At 43.8% G+C, this 15765-nt stretch overlaps 1 protein-coding gene across 1 annotated transcript in view; it reads right to left on the minus strand.

The window, feature by feature from the left end:
* Window positions 1-8115: 8115 nt before the first annotated feature.
* The window catches only part of Wwox (WW domain containing oxidoreductase), a 961447-nt gene continuing 953797 nt past the window's right edge, over window positions 8116-15765 (minus strand). Inside the window, exon 9 of the mRNA XM_004625768.2 lies at window positions 8116-9325. Within this exon, the coding sequence (XP_004625825.1) occupies window positions 9137-9325 (189 nt within the window). The 3' untranslated portion in view covers window positions 8116-9136. The remainder of the gene's footprint in view (window positions 9326-15765) is intronic.

The raw sequence follows: 15765 nt of genomic DNA on the forward strand, positions 1-15765 counted from the left end.
GACTAAGGCATTATGAAGTCCTAGGGGAAGGGGACTATTTGAGGTCATAGACATCTAGACCAGTTGGGGGAGCAAGGCTTTCCAAAGCCTTGAGAATGGTCAATGCATTGGCCTGGTCCAGAATTAAAAGTGAGAGCAAGAATTGGTCAGGCCATTTCTCATCAGTTTTATCAAGCAAGTACATGGTGCTATTATTGGAGGATCATGGTGGCCTTCCTCTCATTTAGTCTGCTGGTTAGTGATTGACTTATTTCAATATTTTTCTTCATGCATTCATATTTGCACTGAACATAATATACTTTTAATCTTCTCCCTCCAAACAGAACATTACAGAACTCTCCAGGTCGTCTATGTCAAAAAATAACGTTACCTTCAGATTCCAAGAAGAAGAAGGCTGCTGTCTATACCCACTAAGCAATTACACCAACGTTGCCATGCTCAACAATTACATCAACTTTTTTTATGTCTAGCTATTTCATTCAAGGTTTTTTGATGAGCACTGTTGTTTCAGTAGCATAAAGCGTATTACTTTACTTTCCTAACATATGTTGTATAAAAACTTCACATAAGAAGAGATCAAATGGGTAAATGAAGCTATACTTCAGCTTATCATTTAGTTGGAATTCTAAGCAAACAATCTTAAAGCAAAATCCAGAAAGGGGCTTGTTTTACATTCACACTCCAGGTTTTACTATAGGCTGGATTGTGAGTGCTCAAGGTTAATATGAGTGCATTAAGGTGGAGAGGTGAGGAGTTGAACCTCTCAAGTATGTTATTCAACCTTGGCAGAAAGTCAAACTCTAGCAGACAAAAGTCTCTTGGTGAATACTGACCTGGTCAAAGCCACAGGGAGATGGTGTTTGTACATGCACAGCAAATGAAAGGCAAATCGGACAACTAAGTGGTTATTTAAAAAAAAAAAACAATGATGAGCCAAGAAAAAATCTGTCTGCTTTTGTTTTTCAAATATGTTTTTCTTTGTGTGCTACAGGCTTAAAAATCCCTACCATCCCCCTGTTAAGTGCATAAGCCATTCCATTTTTGTCAGTATGCTGTCAACCTAAGAGAAACTTCTAGGACTTTCTGGAAATTACGACCCACAGAGCAGTAACGCACAGTAAAACAGTAAGGCACATTTTGGGATCTCTGGTAGGTTTTGGTCTTTGTTTTCACAAATTTTACTTTCAAAAAAATCCTAGAGCAACATTTTATTGTGAAAAATATGGGAAATACAGATTAAGAACAAAAGCCATTCACATTTCCTCTGCCCAGAGAAAACCGGTATAACCAACTTTGAGTTCTCGTTCTCTATTTTGCTGCATAATTTCCATGTACAGATGCATGAATATATATTTGTTTAACAAAAATGGGATCATGCCCTGTGTGATCTTTTATATAACCTACACTTTTTATCTAATATTTTACAAACATATTTAAGTCAATTAAATTATCTCACAACATTATCAAATGGTAGAGTCTGGCCTTCCAACTCTTAGACATGTTAACTGATCAGAGGCTTTTTTCTCAGGATTAGTAGTAGTATTGCTTTAAAAAACACACTTCTATCTGAATCCAGGTAAAACAATAGTAGTCCCATTAATAAGCAGGTTTACAAAAAGTCCCTTTATTCAAAGGATTTGGGGTTAAATATAACTCCAGTTTTGTTTGTTTTATTTTGTCTTTTATCAAATTTTAAAATTTTTATTAACACATTTTTGCAGCACATATTTTTATAATTATCTTGGGGAGTGGGCATATGTACATAACACATCTTCTGTATTAATCCCTTTCCTCCCACTTCCCTCCCTTCTCCTCTAATTTCCTCCCCCCCATTTTTATTCTTGTTCATATTATCAATCATAGCTCACGTTTATGAGCTATAATATTTACATTCACTACAGTCACTAGGTTTCTGTACATTAATGACAGGACTTCTTAGATTCATTAGTATGTTAATATTGATCTCAAAATTATGGATCCCAAAATTCCTTACAACTACACACTTTCTCTCTCTCTCTCTCTCTCTCTCTCTCTCTCTCTCTCTCTCTCATCCCTATTTATCATCAGTTCAGACCTTGAGAATTTTCTTCCTTTACAATTAATATCTAGAACTTGAATTTCTAGGTCAAAAAGCTTATATTATAATGATCTCTGTAATTTCATTGAATATTTTATCTTAAATATGTCCAGTTCTTACTAATACCTGTCACTCCTCAGATTAAACAGAAGATTACAGATGCCTGGGTGCTAGGGATTTCTGGGTCCTTCTTCAGGAAACAGAATAAGAATCTGTGACATCATTAAATCTCTCTTAATTCATCCTGAGGGGACCTTCTCAGCCTCTCTCCATGAGGTGGGTTTGCAGGAAGTCACAAATAAAAGGCCAAGTGCTTCATTTCAGACTTCTGCAAATCTAGGCCACACCAGCTACAACTCCCCAGAGCCCAGCTGAATGTGAGGCCTGTCTCGGCAACCCATGCTGAACATTACCCAGCATACCTCAGAACATCCTCAGACTTCCTCAGGAGGTTCTTAAGCCACAGAACCAAGCACACTATCAAAAGGCTGAAGAAACCGGCTGACCCAAAGTGGAGCTGGTTTCTCTCTGTTTTCTGCATTCAGCCCTTTTTATTCCGCTGACACAGGCTCCTGTCCTCTTCTGTCTTGGCTTCAGGCTGGAAGGAACATTCCATACCCAGGAACGGCACTGGGGAAGCTTTTGTTAAGATTAACATGGCTGAGGGCCAGCAGGCTGCTCATCTGGGAAAAATAAGCCCACCTGGATGGGATACACCTGCTTTCCCTAAAGAAAACTGAGGCAGAAAGAAAAGCCAGCCATGTTGGGCAGCCCAGAAATACTCTTTTACCAGTAGCTACCTGAAGCTTAAAAATGTCCATGGTGTTTGACCAGGGTACTTTTGTTGAAATGTTAGGAAAATAACCAGCTCTCCCCTCAAGATTTTATACAAATGTATTTACTGAATCACTACTTATGGTAATGAAGCTTGGCAGGGGGCTCCTCTCGCTGATAAAACAACCTGATTAAATAACTAAGTATATCTGTTCCTTCGATACATAGTTATAATCTGTGGATAGTGGCGCACACCCAGCCCTCGGGAGCCCGAGGCAGGAGGATCACTTGCAGCCCAGGTTACAAAGTGAGCTCAAACTGCATAGAGAAACCCTGTCACAAAAAAAAAATAGATATATGCATCAGAAGACTTAAAAAGAAAAACAAAAGACTTAAAAAGGATGCATTCTATTTGAGACAGACGAAATTGTGTATGGAGAAGAATCAGAACTATATTCAACTAAAACTATGTAATTCAAATCAATTTTAAAAAAACAGAAGAAAAAATTCCAGTCTACTTGCATGGATTGTTTTGAGTGTTGGAACTATACCTATGGTGTTTTTTACCCTCTTCCAGCCAAGTTTCAAAGATGAGTACAGACTGGGACTTTCTGATAGAAACAGCCACACATTGTGTCAAACAGAAAAGTACTCATCCATGGTTTCTAACGTCACCTATCTTGACGCAGTCATGAGCTTTGTATTCTTCTGTTTGGGTTTTTTTTTTTGTGGGGGGGCTGTTTTTATTTTTTGGTGAACCAATCCTACAAAGCACATTTAAAGGATTTAAGGACAAAACCCCATTTGGGTAAATTCCCAACAGAAACCTTAAGAAGTCTGCAAACAGAATGAAGAGCAAGATGCAGAGGGAGAGGAGAGATGGCAAAGCTGAGGGAGAAAGGGCAGTGGATGGGTGGGAGAGAGGTGGCCCGAGAGGGGAAAGTATGGAGTACGTAAGAGCGTCACACGGGTTTCAGAGGCCTCGGGTGTCAATGGCTTCCTTACTGGTAAAAAGAGGACCATATTGTTGGCTTTAAAAGGTGTGAGAATAAATTACACAAAGCCAGCTTTTCAAGTAAACATTTGACCCAAAGTACCAGTAAGCACTCAGGGAATGTTCTAATAAAAGTGAGCTCTCTTTCCCAGCAAGCTTAGCACCAAATGAAACGCTGTCACAATTTCAAGGTCAGAGGACAGGCTCTTAGTGAACCTCAAGTAAGCCCAGGGAAACCATCCAGAAGACGATGCGGAACCCCTCTCGCTGGAATGAGCGATCCAGGGACACCATTTGCATTTCTTTTTTAGGGAATTAGAAACAGCATTTGGTCATTTTGCCCAAGACACAGCAGGGAATAGTCCCCGAGACACATCCATCAGAAGCAAGGCCCTCTTTCTGATCAGAGTGCCACACTTTCCTAGCAACTGCCCCAAAGCGGCCTAGGAAGGAATCCTAGCTTGTAGGGTCAACACGTGCACCAACACGGACCCAAGATAACAGGGCTATGAGTTGCAGTCCTAGCCACACTGGTGGGGTCCACACAACGCTGTCTAGGAAAGATGCAAGACATTCGCTGGTTGAATAATATATTAATGATGAGGTTCCTGAGCCGCTCTGGTGTTTTCCTACCAGCACTCTCTCCAGTGCTTTGAATTTCCATGGCAATTAAAATTGTGACCTTAGTGCTGAGAGGGAATAAAAGACAAAATGCTTTTCTTCAAATAAAGAGGCTGATTGTTTGGGACTGGTATATATACATAGACAGAGGTTATGCAAAATATGATACTAAAACAAGTTTAAAATATATGCACAGCAAAACTAGATGTTCACCTGGCTGCTAGCCAACAGAAATGCCCGTGTTGAGGTGTGTGTAGCCTTCCCACGTAGCACCACAGCACTAGCGCTTGGGCGTCCTGCAGACCTGGGAGGCATTGGGACCTTAAGAGAAGCTCAAGTTAATCTGTGCAGAAACGCTCTCTGAACCAGTGGTTCTAACAGCAGAAACCAAAATTAACGAAAAGGTGGCAGAGTTGGGTGATGGGCTTCCACGTTGTGGTCCCTCCTTAACATCCTACCTGAGGCATCATGCATCTAGCAAAATAACTGAAAGGTCTGAGAAGATGGTTAGCAGGGAGAAGGAAAAAAAAAAGAGGGGACCTGAACCCAGTTCCCTGAAGCTTGAAAGGCACTAGAAAAAGTGAAATGGTATGTGTTAAAATATATAGTGGTATTGTTCTTTTCATCTCTAAAAATTAACTTTATTGCTTCTGTATCATTTCACCAATAGATAAAATTCAGAGCAGTTTCTTCTGAGGCCATGTGGATCCCATTTCATTATATTACTTAATATTCTGAAGGGATTTCAAACTAGTTTGGATATGTTGAAAGTCCCAAAGCTAACACACAGGGTAGACAATGCTATTTCAGATGATATCTTGACGTAAACTCCTAAAAATGGTATCTGTTGGTGACCAGAATGGGCAGCGATTTTGCAAGCAAAGGCTTTCTAGCCTAGCATTGACCTTGACGAAAGTAATCAGGCCTCCTCCATTGAAGTTCAAACAACAAAACCACCCATCACCTCATTTGAAAGAGCAAAACCACAAGCCACAGGCTTCAGCCATTACTGGGGGAAGCATCTATGTCTTGCTTCCTATTGGTAACTGCAGCAAGGTCTGTTTTATTCAGGTGTGAAACTGTATGCTGGTCACCTTTTGTGTTTAAAGAAAGGAGGACAAAAAGAAGAAAAGAGACCACAGAGAGGTAGGCACACTCTTCCCTTTTGGGGTAGAGTCTGTGGCATTGACTGACCTTAGAACACTGAATTCTTCTGAAGCTAAGCCCCAGGAACAAGGCCAGCCTAAGATATGTTCACAGTTAGAACAGGAAAGAGGATCACTGGGAAACATAGGAGGGGATAAAACGAGCATCCTGGGGTAGCTGGTACATGCAAAAAGGATTTGCCAGCCATCAGACACAATGGTGTCAAATTCAGATCACCCTACCCAGATTCTAACTTGTCCCTCAGTCCCCTGCATGGTTGGGTCAGGAAATGACAGTGATGCTTCTGGCAGGGAAAAACCACACACAAGGGCACAGACTGGGCTCATGAGCAAGAGGAAGCCTGGACATTGTTCTGGAACCTCAGTTCACCCTTGAGCATCCTACAGAACTGAGAAAGCTGAATAAGATCACCTGTGTTGGGATGTTCTTCTCTGGTAGACTGGAGATCTAAATTCCCCTATAGTAGGGGACTTTGCTTGGGGTGGGGGAACTCCCAGGATGCTTACTTCCCAGGATGTTTGCTTGTTGACCAAGTAAGTGAAAAATTTACAAGGATCTGGTTTGTATGATAACTTAGGGATTCTTTATTTAGAGGAATGTTCATCTTCCTTCCTCAAGTTCTTCCAGGGTTTACCTCACCAGTTTGGTCCAGGGACCACACAGGACACAGGTCTTCCTTCGGTCCCTTTGATACTTTGGACATCATCTTGACTGGCTATTGCATCCTTGTTCAACCTCTGCCTGAAGCTCAGCTGGAATCAGGCCCTTGAAGCCACTTCTCTGATCAGCTGGAGATACTCAGACTCTATAATTTACTGGAATAGGAATATTCAGCTTACAGAAGGGGCAGTGGCTTAGGTACAGGGAAGCCACATGACCTTGAAATTACACAGACCTGGGTGTGACTCACAGCTTTGCTGACTTAGGAGTAGTGTGGTCAGTGGTAAAATTGACGTCTTCATCTGTAAGACAGGAAGAGGGGGCATTAGTAGGACCTCGGTCCCATTAGAAACTAGGTAGGTGCAGCTTACTTACAACAGGCTCTGGCTCTCCTCTTTCACAGTGGTGGGGATGATTTTCCTGAACATAATATTATTCTTTCCCTCCATCATCATCTATTAAACCCACCATGTGAAAGGTAGAGTTCAAGGCAGGTGATTACTGTTGCAAAGGAAGCAGGTAAAGTTTTGTGGTGTTTATATTACAGGGAGAGAGAAAACCAATAGAGAGACTCATTATGTTTTGGAGGAGAAAAGTAAAAGGCAAATGGAAGATGAAAAGAGATGACATGATGAATGCAATGGCTAGAAATGACACCTCATCTGGAAATGATCACATTTGAACAGTGAGAGAGAAACCCAGGGATATTTCTGGAAGAAACACTTCAGCAGAGGGAACAGCGATTATGATGACTTTGCATTGAGAGTTAGCATCAGTAAGCTGACTGACCTTGCATCAGTTAGCTTTTGCTGTGTAACAAGTAATCTTAAAATTATAATGGCATGGAATCACAAACTTTTGTTACCTTTTGCACATCTGTGAGTTGACTCAAAGTTTCTCTTCCTCTGGGGTGACTCAGTTGGAGTGGATAGTACAGGATTGCCTCGTTCACAAAGGTAAGCGTGAGCCTGACGGCTGATCTGGTGGTGACCTTGTGCCATTAGGCTGGCCTAGGCTCAGGAACATGGAGGTATCTGCAGGATTCCACAGGGTAGCAGAAAAGGACAAGCCTCAGTGCAGCAGCCAACACAAGTTATGTAGCCCGCGTCAAAGTTGGCTTGGAAGGTGGCCACCAAATAAGGGGATACTAAGAGAATGAGGATAAGCATTTGTGCAAACAGTCCACCTTAGAGACAGCAGGGGTTTGTACAGAAGAGTGACATTTCCTGATACATACTTTAATAGTCCTGGAATTATAAGGACTGACTCCAGGGGAATATACCAGATGGGAGGCTGCAGAGGCCAGTGGTGTCTGACAGCTGCACCACAGGGAAGGAAGCCCAGGGATGCGCAGTGTTGCCTATCCTGGAGCCGCCTTACCAGGAGAGGCAACGACAGGCATCCGCACTCTCCATTTCATGGTACAGCATTTCTTAGCACAAATGCATATTCTCCATTATGCCCGAGTGGACTTTCTAGTGTCCTTTCTAGTGTAATCTAAAATTTTGAATTTCCAGAATGTTGCATTTGAGAAGTTTGTTGAATAAATCAATGAATGTAGGAAGGCTTGTTCTATATAACTGAGAAAGCTTTTAAACTTAAGGGGAATCCATGGTGTAAAAAGAGAGGTCCAAGTGGAAAAGAGTCACCAACTGTCCCGGATGTACACAGACACTCGCTAGCCACTAAGTTCTTCATAATCACAGGGGAACAAGCCACTGAGGACTGAAATGACACGCTGTGAGTAATGTCAAAACATCTTAAGGTATTGTGTTAAACGCTAGTCATTTTCTTTATTTTTCTTTCTTTCTCTGACAGAAAATACGACGCTGGTATGCTGATTGTGTGAGACAACCTGGGCACAGACAGCCACAAAGCACAAAAACAAAACCCAAACTTGGAGAAGAAGTAACAACCACGTTTTCCTGGCATCTACAAGATGTGCTTTATTTTTCTTCTAGTTTCTTTTCTAAAAAACACAAAACAAAAACAAAAAAACTGAAACAAACATTTAAAGAAATGATCCAAACTTCAGGTGATTGTAGTCAAGCATGTTCTTTTATTAAGCCTAGGAGGGGAGGAAGGGGTGGAAACTAAAGCCAGGTGCAGAAGCAGGGGGACTGAGGGACTGTGAAACTCACCCCCCGGGCTGCTCTTGGGACCCTGTGTGGAAAATGAAGGGACTTCCAGTTTGTTGCCCACTGCAAGGACATCTCATATTCCCATGGACAAGATGCTCCCTTTCTTGCCCATCTAGCTATCTAGGGAATGGTTTGCAAAAATGATTTATCATCTCTAAAGAATTATTGGTATAGCTTTGGCAAAGGATTGGTGACAGACACTGCCAGACCCTTGTGCCATCCTAACTCTCATTAGCAGAATCAGCTGGGACAAATCTCTGGGATTCTCCACCGGAAATTGCCAACCCTACTCAGACTTGGTTGGGATGAATGAAACCATAATCTCCTCAACAAATGCACAGGGCAAGGATGAATGCTTGATTTTGATTCTCTAGACAGGAGAAAGCTACCTCTGGGTGCAGTGGTGGCCATGTGACAATGGGACATCAGGCTATCCTAAAGTTAGAGAGAGTTGCTTGTGCTTCTATAATGAGAGGAAGAACCCACATACAGGCCAAGCTTTTGCTTTCAAATAACCCACCACCAGAAAGCAGAGGGACTCATGCCGACCCCGGCCAGAGAGAAGCGACACTGTCCCTGTGCCCTGCAATTGCTTGCTCCCCATCACTACTTCTTATCTGTCAAGCACTTTTACTTCCTTTGCTCTTGCACATCTGCATGGCCGGGACATGGAACTGCGGTGCCAGGCAGGAAGGGGCCCTGCTAGCCAGATGTGCTGCCCAGCCGCTCCTGCACCAGCCGCTCACTGAGCTCCCACAGGGCCTGCGCCGTCTCTTCACTCTGAGCCTGTGCTGAGGGCAGGCAGCGGCAGCAGTTATTGAAATACATTCCTCCCAGGCCTTCCATCTCCGGAGCTGCTGCGCAGTAGACGGTGGTGGCTGCTCCTTGTTGCTGAAAAGCAAGGGAAAGAAGAAGCCTTAAGAGGTGATGGCCAGCATTGGTGAGTGTCCCACACCCGCCCACACGCAGCTGGGTACCAACGCCAAAGGATGCCGAACGCAAAGCAGTGGCTATCAGAGGTGCTACGGGACCGTCCCCACAGAAGGAGTTCATAAACTCCACTTGTTACGTGGGTGTGATGTTCTACACCTCTAACAGGAAACGGCTTGGAGAACAAAAGGACTCGGATGCATACATCACGGGGGAGGGGGCAGACCGTGTCCTTCCTGACACACCAGAAGGGATGCATACAGCCCCTTGGCCTCCTAATGTGTAAAGTACTCTGACACAAGAACTTTCTAGTACTTCTCTGTAAATTAAACCAAGCACTCTTAGTGATGGTCCCTCAAGTAGAAAACCCAGATGGGGTTGGTGCCAGTTTTTTTTTATTCTTTGCCCATGGTGTGCTAGGGGAGGTGTTTGGAATGCTGTTAAAATGAGTCTTAAATGTTTAAGACTGGCACACCAAGGCACGTGCTCTACACACACACACACACACACACACACACACACCCCTATGCATCTGAAAAACCTTTGTCAGCTGTCTTACGTGTCCTGGATTTGCAGTGGGACACCGGCTGAGGGTACATTCCCTCCAGCCCAAGTCCAAATGCAAGTTGTAGCGAATGCTATTGATCACTTTTGGTTCAACTCTGATGCAACAGCGGCGGCCGGGGCTAGGGAAGGGTGTGTGCTGATGGGCACTGTGTCATCTGGCCGGGCAGAGACTGCTGTGAAGAGGGCAAGAAATCACTTCGCTTTGCAAACCATAATTAAAAATAATAGGCTGCTGTTCATAGGGAGACACTGTACACACGACTCTAATTTAAAACCAATACAGTTTATCTGGCATCTTATGATTATTTATGTGCATTTCAGCCCTTGTTGTACCAACTAATTATCATTTCATGGGGGTGGGGTTTCAATAGAGCATTAAAAGGCAACAGCAGAGGAGGTTGTCCTTAAGGATATGCTAAGGTTGTCTGCTTGCAGAGGGACACAGATTTCTGTCCCCACCCAAAGGTGCATTCTAGGATCATTGGGAGCTGGAGCCATTCTGAGAACCAGGATCACAGATGTGATAATTGGAGGGCAGTTTTAGAAAGAAGATTTAGGGCTTTGTGTCTTGCATTAGCTTCAATGTCTATGATCATAGTTGAAAAATGAAACCGTCCAACGCACCAAGGGACCTGATCCTAGGAAAGGTGTGGCATGTGAGCAAGAGGGACCCCAGCTTCGGTAGCACTGACTGCACTCTACTGGACAAGGGCCACCCATCCAGGAGTTGAACAACTGACAAGATCTGAGGTTCATTCACCGATCACTAGTTTGCTACCTGCCCGTTCCTTGCCCTCTTACCCTGCCCACCTCTCACCAGCCAGTGAATGTCCTGGATGCAGCTGCCGCTTTCCCAATTGCTTTGTGGGTCTTGAGTCTAATGGAAATGAGCTTATGTCATTCGAATTTCCTTTCGCTGCATTCTCATTGCTAATAACCCTCAGCTCGGCACCCGGCGCATTGCTCTACAGATTGTCCCTTGGTTTCTCCGACTCCTATCCTGGGAAGAGGGAAGCACAAGTGCCTCTGCCAATGAATGGGAGACCCGAGATGCATACCCAGCTAACTCAAGCCAAAATAGCCCCAGTTTCAGTCCTTAGAAGTCAAGTGGAGACGCTGCTTTGTATAAACTTTAGGCCAGGTGTCCTGGGTTTCTACTGTACTTTGTAGCTGCAGTGTCTACCAGAGAGTGGTAAGACGCCCTACGCTCGGCTGCTAAATGGGGAGAGCTCCCATCAACTCAGGCTCAAGTCCCACCCTCCAATCCTGGAGGGGTCATAACATCAGCATCCATGTGTCAGGGTGGACCTGCCCTTCTCAGGATCTGCCCCTCATGAGAAAAGTCCAAGGGAAGGCTCAAAAACAAAACAAAAATGACTTGGGAAAGCAAAACCCAAATTCTTCCCAGCCCAGTGTAGCATTTTGCCACTATCACCTTCTAAAATGTTATCAGATTTCCTTGTAGCATTGTTGAAATAGTAGTTTTACCAAGAAATTCTGTGGTCACATTGATTCAGAATCACGTGGATCAAGGGTAGGGGTTTCACACTGGCGCTGCAGAGTCTGCAAGCAAGTGCAAGCAATGGGCCTCATTTCCCGCGAGCCCACACTGGACGGCCATGCGGAGAACCATGCCTTTCAGAAAAGCCCATGTTTTCCTTTGCTCAAGCAATAAGTGACTGTGATTCTTTTTGCCACTGGGCTTGGTGTTCAGTCCAAATGCCAGCACTGTAGGTCTGGCTTTTCTAGAACATGGCACAGAGTGGAGACACCTAAAAGCAAGGCCCACCTTCTCCACCCCAAGCTCTGCTGTGCACACTTTTTCTCCCCATGCAGAGCAATTAAGTAGCAACAAGGTCTTGTTGGTCCCACACTCTCCTCTTCTTGGGGAATTCTCTTTCCAGAAGTCCCAGTAGTAATCTCTGAGTGACATCTTTATAGGATCAGATGTGACGACAGTTTAATAATAACAAGCTCTCATTTTGGGCTCATCAGCTCTTTGGTCTGCATATCAACAGAACGAGACCAAACCATTTTCATGAAATCTCATTAGTAAACAAGCCCACACTGCTGATATAAGATGAAACATTTTTAAACACATTAAAACATTTTTTAAAGCATACTTTAATCACCATCAGATGACTTTCATGCCACTTTGGGGGCATCAGTCCATAATTCAGAAAAGATGAAAAAGCCATACAAAGGAAATAATGGTAACAACTCCAATATCTGGGGCTGTGACTTGCCAGTTGCCACGATTGCTTGCTGATCTACTGTGAAATAATAATACCTTGATGTAGAAACACTGGCTGGAGCTATGGGCTCACCTAAATGATTTCTGAGAACAATTTATCAGTAAGTTGCAAGCTGATCGTGGAAGGCAGAGAAGTGCCACCTCTAATCCAGTCGAGGCAGGGAGGCAGGATGTGGACGACTCAGGACTGAGGATTTCTGGGAAGCCCAGTAGAGTATTTAATCATGCCCGAATGCCATGTTCTATCTAGCCCAGCATTTGTGAGCTCCCAGAGAAGAACTGTGCCATCAATCTTTGCGGTGTGTGTAAAATTACCCAGGATTCTTGTTTGGGATCAAGCTAAGAGCGTCTTGGTCATAGTGGCGCATCATTCTCGTTCAGGAATCATTTGTCAGATCTGAAGCACAATCTTCTACTACAGAAAGGTGGGATTTAGGAAGCAGATGCTACTTGTTTGTGTTTGAGGCCCGAGATCTAAATTATCCATCCTTGTAAAACTCTTTGTGGGGATGAAAATGTTAAGTAGCCGCTTTTCATCAACATTTATTTGATAACTGCTAGCCATCAATTTGTAGCTGTCAGCACAGAATATAAATGAATATTGACTCCTTTAAGAGAAAAAGCGCAGAGGTTTCTGATAAACAATACATGGCAAAGAAAAAAAATCACACATATTGATATCAGTAGAGCATTGGTTAGTACTCTGATATAATACGTTCTTATAAGGACATATATCACAGGATTAAGTGTAGTTTTCAGGTTTCCCTACTTTCATATGCATGCTTATTTAAAAGAAAGAATAGATTCCCATCTTCAAGTAGATGTAACTATGAGATGCACTTACAAATAGACACAGTGCCACGGCGTCTCTGTATATTCAATGACTGCAAGAGCAGCAGACATTCTCAGATTGCTTTGTTATAGACGCATCGATAAAAGGACACTGCACAGCAAATTCTGAATTAATCAACTGGTACAAAAGAGTAGATCTTGGCAGGGAACTATCATGCACAAAGGCCTGAGGACCCCGAGGGCAGGGAAAGAGGCCCACCCTTCAGAGGTGGGGAGTGTCCACAGAGCTGAACCTCCAGAACGAAAAGGTGTCCCCAAGTGAGCAGGCTTGACAATAAAAGGAAAGACAGACATCTATCTAAACCCATACAGGCCTCACTGCTCCTCACTGAGGGCCTGCTAAGCAAAGCGAACCCCCAGGCACTCCCAGCCACCTGCTCCTGGGAGTGTAATGACAACCGACCAGAGAGCACGAGAGATGCGGTGCGTGCAGCCTTGTGCGCGCAGTAAGTAGCTGGCTCCACCCTTTCTCTGGAGCTCCTTGGCTCATGGTAACATGCCCACAGGACAGTTTTTAGCCACGCTGTCAGACAGGTGTGACATGGTGTTCCAGAGTTTACCTTCAGATACCTTGGTGTTTGGGATGTAGCTCTCCCTAGAAACAATTATGGTTTCAAAAACAAACAGAAAGCAAGCTGTTCCAAGAGGTGATGTGCTCCCCACTTACTACCCAAGGACAACTTCTCAGTGGGCAATCTGCTCCTACATTCCATCAGATCACAGAGTCCTACAGTTTATATAACACAGATTCACAGGCCTCTCTACTTGGAGTGGCCACAATCAATGGGTGCTGTCTTCCTCCACTGTCACACACACACACACACACACACACACACACACACACACACACCAATATTAAATTGCAATTAGTGCTAATCAGCAAGCAGGCTAACTTGCCCCAAATCTTGGGAGGCAATAGAAAAGTACAGAGAGCCCCGGAAAGGACTCTGTCCTCCAGACTGTCTGGTTTTCCAGTTGGGTGTCAGCCAATGGGGGCTTTTCAAATCATTGGCGTGAACAGTAGTGATTGAGATGTTACCACTCGCCAGACACCTGCAGAAAGTGTCACAAGAGTTGCATTCTAACCCTCATGCTGCTCGGCAAGACTGGAAGCATTAGCATCCTCAGGTATGGAGAACCCCACTTAGTATCGAAGATCAAAAGCAAACTCATCCCCGTGTATGGAAAGCCCACTTTGTGCCAGAGATCAAAAGCAACTTGTCTGTAGACACACGGATAATCACGTAGATTGTCCAATTATGGTTTCCACTTACATGTCTCCCATTTGCCTCAAGCTGCTTTATAACTCTTTTCCTTTCTTCCTCACCAGGCCCCATCTCATCACAGAGTGACACCCTGACGTGGCATGAAATTCAATGTGTGGGCTCTTGGGCGCTCACCTGAGAAATGTTCAAAGGAGATTTTCCATTGTTGATTTAGTCAGGGAGCTAAATTGAAATTATATCCATTTGGATTAACAAAAAGGAAGGCTCAGCACTCCCTCAGATGATTCAATAGCAAATGACCCTTAATAAAAGTGTCACCCGATCCAAAGTGCCACCTCTAGGCACCAGATTTGCAGAGGTAAGGAATCTACTCTTTAGCAAAATATTATTTTTTCAAAATGTGAACATCAAAAACAGTGAAAATGAAGCCATATCCATCATAATCCATCCCAGGATGAGCGTGGCCTTTTGTAGGTGCATGCTCTGACAGGCTTCTTTGGTCTGCGAGGAACAGAACCAACCTTTTCCTTCCCTCTCAGTAAATCCCTGGAAAATTCTGTTCTACAAATTCCTAACAATTGCCTCCCACAAAGGCCTTGAACAATACATGCTTAGATACATGCAAATACTTCGTGTAGCTGTTGAAATATAACTTTCTGCCCAAGCCCTCGAGAGGTTTGCTAACTCACAGGATATTTCTAACATTTATTAGAGAAGGGAAGTGTGCTACTTTTCTCACATGGAAAGATCAGAAGAGCAAATTATTTTTCAGGCTTTAAAAGTGCTGCTAGTGTATTCTAGAGAAGCTATCTGGACGCCACTGGGCCTCTTTGCCCTGCGGAGGGTCACGTGCCTACTCTAATGCAGGGATTTGCCAACACGTCCAGGCTTTTCTCATTGCCACAAGGAAAGCAGGCTCACAAATGTTGCAAACATCAGGTTTCTTTCTGTATGATTTCCCTACAGGCCACGGACCATTCCCTTCTGACACCGAGGGTACAGTCCATGGGGAGGCTTTGATGGTCGCTGATTGAGGGAGACCCAAGCCATGAACTTTGCCAATTTATCATCCTAAATGCAGTTTGTTTATGCATAGACCACCATCAATTTGCAAACAAACAAACAAACAAACAAAAAATACCTTGATGGAATAAAAAAGGAGAAATAATGTCAATTTTCAAATGCCACATGCTTAGAGAGATTCTCTGAACTGACGTGGGGTTTTCCTGTCTGGAGTGCTTGCATTGCAAGTAAGTGATCCCCAAGTCTGAGTTAGATTCCTGATAAAAGACATGCTTTGCCAGCAAGATCATTGAGGCATTTTAAGAGGCTGCTGTGAAGACCAGGGCAGAAGGAGTTAGAAAGTCGGCAGGAGTGTTGCTCCTACTCCTTAGAAACTTTTGCAGGTACAACCCCTCAGACCAGAGAGTTCCAGGTGGAAAGCTGGAAAGAACTTTTAGCAGGCAAAACAGTGTAGCTGTCTTCACTAGCCTTAGTACTTA

Source organism: Octodon degus, unplaced genomic scaffold (genome assembly GCF_000260255.1).
Source record: "Octodon degus isolate 3935 unplaced genomic scaffold, OctDeg1.0 scaffold00011, whole genome shotgun sequence".
Lineage (NCBI taxonomy): Eukaryota > Metazoa > Chordata > Mammalia > Rodentia > Octodontidae > Octodon > Octodon degus.